A 14138-nucleotide genomic window follows, 5' to 3' on the forward strand; every position below is an offset into this window, starting at 1 on the left:
GAAGAGGAGAGCCATCCGCAGTACCACCGATGCGGCAGAGAGAGCCTCAAGATGGCTGTGGCTCAAAAGAGGGGAGCCATGGAGTCATAAGTAGCTAGCCATCTGGACACAAGCTGGGGTCTGATCAGCCCCGGCTGGGTCACCTGGAGGAGGTTGTATGATGTTGAAAGACCCGAAACACCCGATGATTCCAGGAACATCACTGAAGATGTGTCCAGAAGCATCAATAGATGTGTGTACACAGCAGAATACTGGCTGGACTTGAAAAGGGCTGTTCACTCACAATCCTTATGCAATCTGACTGAGGTTGAGCAGTTTTGTAAAGAAGAATGGGGAAAAATTGCAGTGTCCAGACATACAAAGCTGTTAGAGACTTATCAACACAGACTCAAGGCTGTAATTGCTGGCAATGGTGCATCTACTAAATACTGAGTTGAAGGGGGTGAATACTTATGCAATCAATTGTTTTGTGTTGTATATTTGTAATTAATTTAGATCATTTGTAGAGATCTTTTTTCACTTTGACACAAAACAGACTTTTTTCTGTTGACCAGTGTCAAAAAACCCAAATTAAATCCACTGTGATTCAATGTTGTAAAATAATAAAATATGAAAACTTCCAAGGTGGTAAATACTTTTTATAGACACTGTATGAATGGATTGATCTATCTGGATGACATGCAATTAAAATCTTTTCTAGGTATTTTTAAAAGTTTTATTGGCAGGAGGAGAAGATGGAGGCACACGCGGCCTCTCCGGTGAAATGATGTCGTATTTGTTAAATAGGGGCTGTGCACAATTCTGATTTGATGGAGACAGACGTTGAGAAGCACGGAGGAACATCTGGAGAAACTTCTGAAATGCCCGGTTCACTGCTGCTGGTACTGTGCGATCCAGAATCTCCGGAGGGATGGCCCCAAATCCTCGGCTTTGCCTGTTACTGGCGGCCGAGGCTGGAGTCAAAGCGCTCGGCAGAGATGGTGCTCGGTGCTTGATGTCGGAGGGCTGGTCGGAGGCTTGAAGTTTTCAGATGACTCAGAGTCGACTGTGGTCGGATGCTTCCAGGATGCTGCATCGGCAAGTTTGCGGCGCTGGAAGCTCATGGCAGGGAGAGTTTTCTTCCTTCAACCATCTGCGTGAGATGATGGGACTTTCAAGAGGCTTCGAACTTTTTTTACCGTGCCCATGGCCTGTTCTTCATCAAGTTACAGTATTGCTTGCACTGTTGTAACTATATGTTATAATTATGTGGTTTTTGTCAGTTTTTCAGTCTTGGTCTGTCTTGTGTTTCTGTGATATCTTCTGGAGAACATTGTATCATTTCTTAATGCATGCATTACTAAATGACAATAAAAGAGGACTGTGTGTCCTCATAATCTAGCGAATCTAATTTATTGAGATACAGTGTGGAGTAGGCCTTTCTGGCCCTTTGAGCTGTGTTGCCCAGCAAGCCCCAATTTAACCCTAGCTTAGTGACAGGACATTTTACTGTGACCAATTAACCTACCAACCTTTGGACTGTGGGAGGAAATGGAGCGTTCTGAGGAAATGCACACATTTCACGGGAAGGATGTAGAAACTTCTTATAGACAGTGCTGGAATTGAACTTCAAACTCTGATGCCCTGAGCTGTATTAGAATTGAGCTAACCACTATGCTACTGTGTGCCCTCATTACACCTTCAGTGGCCTGTTGGGGGGGGGGGTCAAGAGAAATTATTTGGCGACCAGCTGATTGAAATGCACTTATGACAGGTATATGGAAACTGTCAGCTTTATGAAGTATACTTATGTTGACACACATAATTGGCGATATAAAATTATGCAATATAAATGTCTTTGGAGAATAAAATTGATGATCTCAGAGCTAGGGTTCTGAATCAGAGGGACATTAGGACCACGTGTGTCCTTCCTTTGTTTCACGGAATCCTGGTTAACCCCTTCTGTACCGGATGCAGCGAGTCAGATCAACAAGTTTACTATACACCATCAGGATAGATCTATAGAGTCTCTCAAAAGCAGAGGTGGAGGAGTATGCTTCATGATCAACTCCTCTTGGTGCACAAATATATCAGTGCTGCCCCAATTCTGCTCACCAGACCTGGAATATCTAGCAGTAAAGTGCCATCCATTTTACCTACCGTGGGAGTACTCTGGGGTCATTTTGGTAGCAGTATACATTCCACCTCAGGCCAATATCACTCAGGCTTTAGACGATCTGAGCAATGGGATCAACATACATGAAACAGCGCACCCTAATGCCTTCACCATCGTTTTGGGAGATTTTAACTAGGCCAGTCTGAAAAAAATCACTGAGCAACTAACACCAACAGATCACTCGCAATACCAGAGGAAACAACACACTGGCCCATTGTTACACCACCATCAAGAATGCCTACTGTACTATTCCACGCCCTCACTTCAGGAAAGCGGCCAGTGAGTGAGTGGGCCAGTGAAGGAGTGGAGCTTTGAGGCTTTGACTTGAGAGATTCTGGCAGTTTTGGCAGTTGGCCACAGTTGGAGCGGGGGAGAAACAGTGAAGAAGTGGCTGATTCAGTGTGCTGTGTGCATGATATGGGAGGTCAGGGACACTGATGGTGCCTCTGGCTCCTACAACTGTGGAAAATGTGTCCAGATTCAGCTTCTGAAGGACCATGTTGCAGCACTGGAAAAGCAACTGGATGACCTCAGGTTCATCCGAGAAAACGAGAGTTTTCTGGACAGGACCTACAGCGAGGTCTTTACACTGAGGATACCTGAAGAGAGAAGGGGGGCGACAATGAGGAAGGAAAGAATGCTTGAAGTACCGGAGACCCCGGGGGATGTACCTCTTGTAAACAGGTTCACCCTCTTGGAAGCTGTCGGGACAGATTACACTGCCTGTCTGAGAGGCGGACAGGTCTGCAAGTCAACAATTGGCTCTGAAGCAAAGCTGAGGAGACAGACATCAGGCAGAGCCATGGTAGTAGGGGCTCCATAGTGAGAGGTACAGAAAAGGGTTTCTGCGGCAACAGGCGAGATTTAAGGATGGTGCGTTGCCTCCCTGGTGCCAGGATCCAGGACGTCATGGATCGGGTGCAGGGAATCCTCAAGAGTGAAGGTGAATGTCCGGAAGTGGTGGTGCATGTTGGCACAAATGACGTGGGGAAGAAGAGGAAAGACATTCTACAGAGCGAATTCAGAGAACTCGGAAGAAGGCTGAAAAGCAGGACTTCCAGGGTGGTTATCTCCGGTTTGCTTCCAGTTCCTCGTACTGGAGAGGGCAGGAACAGGGATTTAATGGATCTGAATGTGTGGCTGAGGAAATGGTGCAGGAAGCAAGGATTTACATTCTTGGACCACTGGGGTATGTTTTGTGGTAAGGCTGAATTGTACAAAAGGGACGGGTTGCACCTTAATAAGCGGGGGACCAGCATTCTGGCAGGCAGGTTTGCCCCTGCAACACGGGTGTGTTTAAACTAAGTAGTGGGGGGGGGGAGGGGACGAACTGGAAACATAAGGATGGAGTTAAAGGGAAAGTGAGAATAAGAAAAGTTAAGAAAGACAACAGAATCAACAGAGCAGAAAGCTCAAGAAGGGATCGTACAGTATGGCCGAGTGAAATAGGAATTGATATGGGAGGTGAGGGGAGTAATGAATTAAAGGTATTGTTTATGAATGCATGGAGTATAAGAAATAAAGTAGATGAGCTTGAGGCACAGTTGGAAATGGGTAAGTGTGATGTTGTGGGAATAACAGAGACATGGCTTCAAGTGGACAGGGCCTGGGAAATGAATATTCAAGGGTATACGTCCTATCGAAAGGACAGACTGATGGGCAGAGGGGGTGGGGTGGCTCTGTTGGTGAGGAATGATATTCAGTCCCTTGCGGGGGGGGGGGGGACATAGAAATCAGGAGACGTAGAGTCAGTATGGATAGAACTAGGAACTTCTAAGGGTAGAAAGACCCTAATGGGAGTTATCTACAGGCCCCCAAACAGTAGTCTGGATGTAGGGTGTAAATTGAATCAAGAGTTAAAATTGGCATGTAGCAAAGGTAATACTACAGTTGTTATGGGGGATTTCAACATGCAGATAGACTGGAAGAAACAGGTTGGTACTGGACCCCAAGAAAGGGAGTTTGTGGAGTCCATCCGAGATGGATTCTTAGAACAGCTTGTACTGGAGCCTACCAGAGAGAAGGCAATTCTAGATTTAGTGTTGTGCAATGAACCGGATTTGATCAGGGACCTCGAGGTAAAGGAGCCATTAGGAGGTAGTGACCATAATATGATAAGTTTTAATCTACAATTTGAGGGGGAGAAGGGAAACTCGGAAGTGTCAGTATTACAGTTGAACAAAGGGAACTATGGTGCTATGAGGGAGAAGCTGGCCAAAGTTCAATGGAACAATACCCTAGCAGGGATGACAGTGGAACAGCAATGGCAAGTGTTTCTGGGATTAATGCGGAAGATGCAGGATCAGTTCATTCCAAAGAGGAAGAAAGATCCTAAGGGGAGTAAGGGGAGGCTGTGGCTGACAAAGGAAGTAAAGGACAGTATAAATATAAAAGAGAAGAAGTATAACATAGCAAAGATGAGTGGGAAGCCGGAGGATTGGAAAACTTTTAAAGAGCAACAGAAGATAACTAAAAAGGTAATACATGGAGAAAAAATGAGGTATGAAGGTAAACTAGCCAAGAATATAAAGGAGGATAGTAAAAGCTTCTTTAGGTATGTGAAAAGGAAAAAAATAGTTAAGACCAAAATTGTGCCCTTGAAGACAGAAATGGGGGAATTTATTATGGGGAACAAGGAAGTGGCAGATGAGTTGAACAGGTGCTTTGGATCTGTCTTCACTAGGGAAGACACAAACAATCTCCCAGATATAATAGTGGATGAACTGAAGGTAATCTACATTAGGCAGGAAATGGTGTTGGATAGACTGTAGGGTCTGAAGGCTGATAAGTCCCCGGGACCTGATGGTCTGCATCCCAGGGTATTTAAGGAGGTGGCTTTAGAAATCGTGGACGCATTGGTAATCATTTTCCAATGTTCTATAGATTCAGGATCAGTTCCTGTGGATTGGAGGGTGGCTAATGTTGTCCCACTTTTCAAGAAAGGAGGGAGAGAGAAAACAGGGAATTATAGACCGGTTAGCGTGACGTTAGTGGTGGGAAAGATGCTGGAGTCAATTATAAAAGATGAAATTATGACACATTTGGATAGCAGTAACTGGATAGGTCCGAGTCAGAATGGATTTACAGAAAACCTTATCCTGCGGACATCTCAAATGTCCTCTTTCTTTAAGGATCGTGGTTTCCCTTCTGCCGTCATCAATGATGCCCTCACCCGCATCTCCTCCATTTCCCACACTTCAGCCCTCATCCCATCCTCCCGTCACCACAACAGGGACAGAGTTCCCCTTGTCCTCACCTACCACCCTACCAGCCTCCGGATCCAGCACATTATCCTTTGCAACATCCGCCACCTTCAATAGGACCCCACCACTAAGCACATCTTTCCCTCTCTATCCCTCTCCGCTTTCCGCAGGGATCGTTCCCTCTGTGACTCCCTGTTCCACACATCCCTCCCCATGGATCTCCCACCCGGCACTTATCCCTGTAAGCGTAAGTGCTACATCTGTCCCTACACCTCCTCTCTCACCACCATTCAGGGCCCCAAACAGTCCTTCCAGGTGAGGCAACATTTCACTTGTGAGTCTGTTGGGGTCATCTATTGCATCCGGTGCTCCCAGTGCAGCCTCCTCTACATTGGCGAAACCCGACGCAGATTGGGGGACTGCTTCATCGAGCACCTCCGCTCCATCCGCCACAACAGACAGGATCTCTCGGTTGCCACCCACTTCAACTCTGCTTCATATTCCCATTCAGATATGTCCATACATGACCTTCCCTACTGCCATGATGGGGCCAAACTCAGGTTGGAGGAGCAACACCTCATATACTGCCTGGGTAGTCTCCAGCCCCTGGGCATGAACATTGAATTCTCCAACATCCGGTAATTCCCTGCCCCTGCTTTCCCCCATCCCAGTTTCATTCTGCCCCCTCCTCCAGCTGCCTATCACCTCCTGCATGGTTCCGTCTCCTTCTACTGCCCATTGTGTTTTCCCCTATTCCTTCTTCACCTTTCCTGCCTATCCCCTCCCTGCTTCCCCTCCCTGCTTCCCCTCCCCCACTCCTTGATCTTTCCCCTTACTGGTTTTTCACCTGGAATCTACCAGCCTTCTCCTTCCCACCATCCCCCACCTTCTTTACAGGGCCTCTGCCCCCTCCCTCTTCAGTCCTGACAAAGGGTCACGGCCCAAAACGTTGACTGTTCATTTCCATGGATGCTGCCCGACCTGCTGAGTTCCTCCAGCGTGTTGTGCATGTTACTTTGACCTCAGCATCTGCAGAGAATTTTGTGTTTTTATTTTACCTTCTACCTTCACAAGCCTACCAGGGCCTGCTGTAGTGAAGCATCCCCACAGCATAATGTAGCTACCACCATGCTTCACTGTAGGGATGGTGTGTTTTTGATTTTTGGTTTCATCAGATCATTGAACTTTCTTCCAGCTGATTTCAGAGTCTCCCACACACATTCTAGCAAACCTCAGCTAAAATTTCATGTGAGTTTTTTCAATGGTGTCTTTCTCTTTGTCACTCTCCCATAAAGCTGCGACTGGTGAAGAACCCGGGCAACAGTTGTTCTATGTACAGTCTCTCCCATCTCAGCCACTGAAGCTTGTAACTCCTCCAGAGTTGTCATGGGTCTCTTGGTGGCCTCCCTCACTAGTCCCCTTCTTGCACGGTCACTCAGTTTTTGAGGACACCCTGCTCTAGGCAGATTTACAGCTGTGCCATATTCTTTCCATTCCTCATGGTTGACAAGTATACTCCATGGAATATTCAGTGACTTGGAAACTTTCTTGAATCCATCTCCTGACTTGTGCTTTTCAATAACTTTTTCATGGAGTTGCTTAGAGTTTTCTTTTGTCTTCATGGTGTAGGTTTTGCCAGGATTCTGACTTACCAGCAGATGGACCTTTACTACATCAGTATATTTTACTACAATCAGTTGAAACACCTTGACTGAACACAGGTCTCCAAAAACAGATCTCTTTTTTTCTGTTGATCAGTGTCAAAAAAGCCAAATTAAATCCACTGTGATTCAGTGTTGTAAAACAATAAAACACAAAAACTGCCAAGGAGGGTGAATGCTTTTTATAGGCACTGTAAGTACAGAGAAATATTAAAAAGGAAAACAGATTGCAGAATATAGTGTTACAATTACAAAAAAAATACAGTATTGATAGATAAATAAAGTGCATTGGCTACGATGAGGTATGGTAGCTGGAGAGATCAAGAGTCATTCTTTACCACCCTTTAGGTCTATTCAAGAGTTCGATTAACCGTGTGATAGAAGCTGTCCCTGAGTCTGGTGATACATGCTGTCAAGATTTTGCATCTACTGCTTGATGGGAAAGGGAAGAACAGAGAATAACGGGAGAGGGGAGGGGAGGGGTTCTTCATTATGTTTGCTGCTTTCCAAAGGCAGCAGGAAGAGTGGACAGAGTCTATGGAGGGGAAGGTGATTTGTGTGATGACCTGGGCTGTATAAAGGACGCTGCAATTTTTTGGTGGTATTGGCTAGAGCAAGTGGAATGCTTTCTAGTGCACCTGTAATAACTGGTTCGAGTCATCGGGAACATACTGAGCCTGCTGGGGAAGTGGAGGTATCAGTGTGCTGTTTTGGATCATAACATTCATATCACTGACCCAGGACCTAGTGCTGATATTTACACACAGGGGCTCGAAACTCTCAACCTGACACAGCCAGGAGCTGGAGTTGAGGCAGTTGCCTCTAAAGCCTGTAATGAATCAATTATTTCAAATAACAATAGGTTCAATAGGTACATTTAATGTCAGAGAAATGTATACAATATACGTCCTGAAATTCTTTTTCTTCGCAAGCATCCATGAAAACAGAGGAGTACCCCCAAAGTATGAACGACAGTTAAAACGTTAGAACCCCGAATCTGTCACCCCAGCTCCCCCCTTCCACGCACAAGCAGCAGCAAGGCAACAACCCCCACCAGCAAAAGAGTATTGGCGCCCTCCACCGAGCACTCAAGCGTGCAGCAAAGCATCAATAAAGACACAGACTTGCAGTACCCCAAAGACTAATCGTTCATCTGACGTACCACAGGCTCTCTCTCACGCTAATAAGGGAAAAAGAGGTGTCCCTGTTTCACAGCGAGAGGAGAGACTCACCGATTTATGATATTAAAAGTCTGTTGCATCGCTTTTTCCGAGCTCTGCACCCAGAGAATCAGCCCCAGGGCTCAGCTCTCTGGACACACAGCCCACGGCAGCTAACCTGCTGCTCCTGATGTTCCGTGTTCTCCCACGATGCCTCAGTGTGGGGCACCGGCCCTGAATCAACCTGTCTCTGGAGCCACAAAAACCCGGCACCCTGAAGGTGAGCTAGTCTTCCAGGCCGCGTCCTTGGGATATCGAAAAGTGGCCCGTCGTGAGGCCCTGAGAGCAGATCCCATTCCCACAAAGAACCGATATCAGAGTGTAACTCCAGGTCAGGGCCTTCAAAAGAACCTTGAAAGGGAAAAAAAGAGATTTCAAAGAGAGAAATAGAGCTGTTTCCCAAGGTACAAGCAAAGGAGTCGCTGTTTAGCACCATCTTGACTTTGCTTCACCTTCTCTCTGCTTTAAATCCCCTAAAGAAATGTTTTGTTTAAACTACCTTTCCTGCTAGCTGTTCATTTGTTTCCAGCTCTTTACACTTTCAAAAATCTGAGGCGCAAAGAGACTTGGGAGTCCTCGTACAGGATTCCCTAAAGGTTGATTTACAAATTGAGGAAGGCAAATACGATGTTAGCACTGATTTCAAAAGGACTAGCATATAAAAGCAAGGATGTAATGTCGAGGCTTTATAAAACACTGATGAGGCCTCACTTGGAGTACTGTGAGCAGTTTTGGGTCCATTATCTAAGAAAGGATATGCTGACATTGGAGAGGGTTCAAGGGAGGTTCATGGAAATGATTTTGGGATTGAAGGGTTTGTCATATGAGGAGTGTTTAATAGCTCTGGGCCTCTACACAGTGGAACTCAGAAAAAAATGAGGGGTGACCTTATTGAAACTCAATGAATGTCAAAAGACCTCGGTAAAGTGATGTGGAGACAATGTTCCCCATGAAGGGGGAGTCTAGAACCAGAGGACACAGCCTCAGAATAGAAGGGTAGTCTTTTAGAATGGAGATGGGGAGGAATTTCATGAGCCAGAGAGTGGTGAATCTGTGGAACAAGTGGCCATGGAGGCCAAGTCATTGGGTACATATAGGGCAGAGGTTAATATATTCTTGATTAGTCAGGGCATGACGGAATGCAGGGTGAATGCAGGAGAGTGGGGCTGAGAGGTAAAATGGATCAGTCATGATGAAATGGTGGAGCAGACTCAATGGGTCAAATGGCCTAATTCTGCTCCTGTATCTTATGGTCTAAAGTACAAAGCAGTACATCCAACCTTTTCTTACTACACTGCATCTGACTTGTGTTCGTGTTTCTATATGCGTCCCGCCTTTGTTTTCGGTGAAGCCCAAAATTATTTGATGCAACTGCAAGCTATTTCCCACTTCTTTGTTCAAGAACAACACGGATCCCCCGTGCCAAAACAATGTTTTTCCGTAGTTCATCGTACATCTGACGAGATTATTAAATTTGCCAATTTGAGGACCACATTTTACAAATGCGATTTATCATTTGATGATCCCATTTATGTGGATTACCGCGTCAAGAGCTTTCAACAGATGGTTAAGCAGATAAATATTCGTAATTACATTTATAGTTGCTCTCAGTTGACTATCGGCATAAAAGTCACGCCCAAAAACAGAGACGCAAAGCCGTGCCGAGCGCCCGAAGCGAGTTGATCTGTATCAGGTTGAATTGTCGCTGACTGACGATGCCGAAGAACAGCCCACGTCTTTTTGTAACTTGAAAAGTGAACATAGTTACAAACATGGGGATCAGGTGTCTGATCAGAACCACAACATACCAGCTGCTGGGCATCAGCTTCATCGTTATGGTAAATTTAAAAATCATTAATGGTAGTATTAATAATAACCGGTTAATTCTGAAGTAGCGCATTCGTGCTATGCTGGTTCATGTTTTTAAAACCTTCTGCGGGAGACTAAAGCAACTAATATTGAAGTTCGTTATTTTACTTTAAATAATGTTTAGTTTAAAAACTAACATTTAGTTTATTTTTACGTACAATTTCCTTAGCGAATACTGCAAGTCCTGGAATAGTAAACGGACACTCGTGATGTGCATCGTTTTTAAAACGCTTTTAAAAGTTGGGTTAAGTCTGTTCGCAAGGTTCAGATTCTTACCGTTTTTTAAGACCTTCGACCTCCCCACTCCCCACATCAGCCCCTCGGACCCTCCCCTTAGGGTGTTACCAGTGGGAGTTTATGAATACAAGGGTTCTTTGACCGTGAGTAGCGCCATAGGTGGCAATCACTTCCTGGTGCCTACTCGTCCTTAAACTGAAGGGGGACATGACAGTAATATCAGCTTGTCCCCCATTTATGAACTCACCAGATGAAAGAAGGGTTACTTTTAATTTTGGGCAACACACTACCAGGAAGAAGATTAAAGCCTCTACTCCATTGCAACCCACCTAGTCTTTAGAAAAAAAAACTTGCCTTCAGTTGACAGGATTGACCCTGACTGAGCCTGTTACTATAATTCACCAACCTAGTTCCTCTTTGACCAGACTATTTATAGCCTTCTGCACTGCTATAAAGAACCCAACCCAAGCTTGAGAACAACACTTATCTTCATCCCAGACTCACAGTATTCTCTCAAACTCAATACAAGCTGAATTCCTCAAATGTAGGTAGCATTATTTTTGTTTGTAACAGAACTTGCCATTCTGTCACCTCACACTGTTCTTTTTTCTCTTGTTTGGTCTAGATTGCTAAACACATGCCACATACTTACTATAAAAGCAACACATTATACTGACCAAGCCACTCAATCTAATCTCCACATTTAAGTACTTCCTTCGTTAGATTGCTTTCTTTGATGTCTAATACAATTTAGAGTCTCAGAGTCAAGTTGATGATATGTGCGGCCAAGGCAACCAAGTTTATTATTCCCTGAAAGTCGCAACGCAGGTTGATAGGATGGTGAAGAAGGCAAATGGCATGCTTGTTTTCACAGATAGGAACATAATACATATATGTTAACTTGTTACTTTGCAACTTAATTAAGCACTCCTTCGGCAGTTCTTGGAGTATTGTGTGGAGTTCTGGTCTCTGCACTATAGGAAGGATGTGATTATAGTGGAGAGAATTCAGAGGCAATTCATCAGGATGTTGCCTGAGTTGGTGGATTTAAGATATGGGGAAAAATTGGACAGGCTGGGCTTGCTTTCCGTGGAACAAAGACTGGAAGGATGTCCCGATGGATTTGTATAAGACTCTTAGAAGCACAGATAAGGTATATCATGCTCGTCTTTTTCTCATGATCAGGATATCAAAAACAAGCGGGCAAAGGTAAAAAGAAGGACTGGTTCATATCTGGAACAAACTGCCAGAAGAGATGCTGGGATCAGATACAATCATAACATTTAAGAGCTACTTAGACAGACAAATAGGCATTTAATAAGCAAGACATAAAAAGATATGGAACTAATTCAAGCAAATGGGATTCGTGTAGATGGCAGTAATCAACAGTATGGACAAAATCTATCTTGGTCTCTCCAATAGACCTTCAGTTTAGTATCAGATTGCTTTATGTTCCTGGCCCCATGCCTAATAAGAGTAGAATTGAAATATTTTAAATATTGCATCCAGAATTATCAATAGTTAATTACAACCACAATCTGTACTTGCTCATTGTTGCTTGCTGTCTGTTCATTGGAAATGGAAGTCCTTGCTGACCAACCTGCAGAATTATACTTTTTGGAAAGATCCCTTTCAGTAGCTGTTAACCAACTGGGAACAAGAGCCCAGCCTACAAATTTCTCTTTGTTATCAGACAAATTCCATTACTATTCTGTCCACTTAGCTTATCTTTCAATGTCATGAAAATGGAAATGGATTAAACAGCCCAACCCTTGCCAAGAATATCTCAAAATTCCCACAAAAGCAGGCTGAGTGTTGTTGCATCCAAGTCCACACACATTGCACCAAAATCCCACCTTTCCGACAAGGACTGCTCCTTAGGAATGTTTTCATTCAGAGTGTGGTTGGATTCTGGAACACACTGCCTGAAGCAGAGGCTCTTGCAACATTTAAGCAGCACCTGGACAAGCACTTGAACTGCCAAAGTATAGGAGGTTATGGGCCAAGTGGTACGGTAGTGTAGTGTTTAGCGCAGTGCCTTATCGTGGTTTAATTCCTGACGCTGTTCGCGAGGGCTTTGTACATTCTTCCTCTAACCACATCGATTTCCTCTGGGTGCTCAGGATTCCTCCCACATTCCAAAGATGTACAGGTTAGGGTCAGTACGTTACGGGCATGGTACGTTAGTGCCAGAAGCATGGCAACACTTGTGGGCTACCCCAGTACATTTTCAGACCCAAATAACACGTTTCAATGTATGTGAGATGAATAAAACTAATCTTTCTTTTTCTTTTTTTTTCCCATTCTGACATGTCTATCCACAGCCTCCTCTACTGTAAAGATGAAGCCACACTCAGGTTGGAGGAACAACACTTTATATTCCGTCTGGGTAGCCTCCAACCTGATGGCATGAACATCGACTTCTCTAACTTCCACTAATGCCCCACCTCCCCCTCGTACCCCATCTGTTACTTATTTTTATACACACATTCTTTCTCTCACTCTCCTTTTTCTCCCTCTGTCCCTCTGAATATACCCCTTGCCCATACTCTGGGATCCCCCCCCTTGTCTTTCTTCCCAGACCTCCTGTCCCATGATCCTCTCTTATCCCTTTTGCCTATCACCTGTCCAGCTCTTGGCTCCATCCCTCCCCCTCCTGTCTTCTCCTATCATTTTGGATCTCCCCCTCCCCCTCCAGCTTTCAAATCCCTTACTCACTCTTCCTTCAGTTAGTCCTGACGAAGGGTCTCGGCCTGAAACGTCGACTGCCCCTCTTCCTAGAGATGCTGCCTGGCCTGCTGCGTTCACCAGCAACTTTTATGTGTGTTGCTTTCTTTTTCTTTAACTGGGACTAGTGGAGATAGGTACTTGATGGACAACATGGACACAGTGGCATAAGACTCTGTAACAGTTAACTTCGATTCTCTTTGGGCAACTTGAAGATTACAGTTTCATTGGCCATAATTTCTTGGTCCAAGTTATTTTCAGTAGTTCACATTTAAGCCAGAGTCAGACTTGTAGCTGATTTGTTGACGATTAAGTGAAAAGAAGACCAAATAGTTGTCAGAAAATGTAGCAAGAAAAAAAAATCTGGAGGAGAAAGCACCAATTTTTATGGCAGCAGATAAAGGAATAGTTTAGTGATCTAGAATTTCGATGGGGAGAAGCATTGGAGTGGAGTGAAACAAAGATTCAATAAAATGTTTACTTTATCATCATTCCTGTCTTGTAAAGAACAGTTTTGCTCAGTCTACACCCTTGCATCTGATTACTTTCCCTGTTGTGTTTTGTACCAGCTCCTTGGAGTTGCAGTTGCTGCAGTTACCTTATGGACCTGCTTCAATGACAAACTTTATGTTATCCGCAATGTCACAATTGAATCAAACCAATATGCTAAAATGCATGATCTAGGTAAGTTTGCATGCAGACAGGTGAGAAATTGATATACTGAAAAAAGACCTTTCTTCAGTCCTATTGAATACATGTCCTGCTAATGTAGCACAGTTTTCTGACAGGACTTTTATATAACAGAATATTATTAAAATAATGTGACTGCAACAACTTTATTATTTAATCTATTTAATTATTCATTCTCGATAGAAGTTAAATTATACCTAAAATGAGAATTGAGTTGAAGGTCCAGTGTGCATTGTGATATGAATCACTATGGATATTGACTGTGATTTGGTACAACATATATTGGATTACACTGGATAGGAACAGATACTGTCTTTAGAAAGTTACATTGTTTACATTTATTTATTCATGGAATATAGGAATTTCAGGCAAATCT

At 44.2% G+C, this 14138-nt stretch overlaps 1 protein-coding gene across 2 annotated transcripts in view; it reads left to right on the forward strand.

The window, feature by feature from the left end:
• Positions 1–9861: 9861 nt before the first annotated feature.
• Positions 9862–14138, forward strand: part of LOC134354292 (tetraspanin-32-like) — a 71293-nt gene continuing 67016 nt past the window's right edge. The window contains exons 1-2 of one of the 2 annotated variants that reach the window (XM_063063220.1): positions 9862–10077; positions 13642–13756. In XM_063063220.1, the coding sequence (XP_062919290.1) occupies positions 10012–10077; positions 13642–13756 (181 nt within the window). In that variant the 5' untranslated portion in view covers positions 9862–10011. The remainder of the gene's footprint in view (positions 10078–13641; positions 13757–14138) is intronic. The other variant, XM_063063219.1, reaches the window with a different exon arrangement.

Source organism: Mobula hypostoma, chromosome 11 (genome assembly GCF_963921235.1).
Source record: "Mobula hypostoma chromosome 11, sMobHyp1.1, whole genome shotgun sequence".
NCBI classification, from domain to species: Eukaryota; Metazoa; Chordata; class Chondrichthyes; order Myliobatiformes; family Myliobatidae; genus Mobula; species Mobula hypostoma.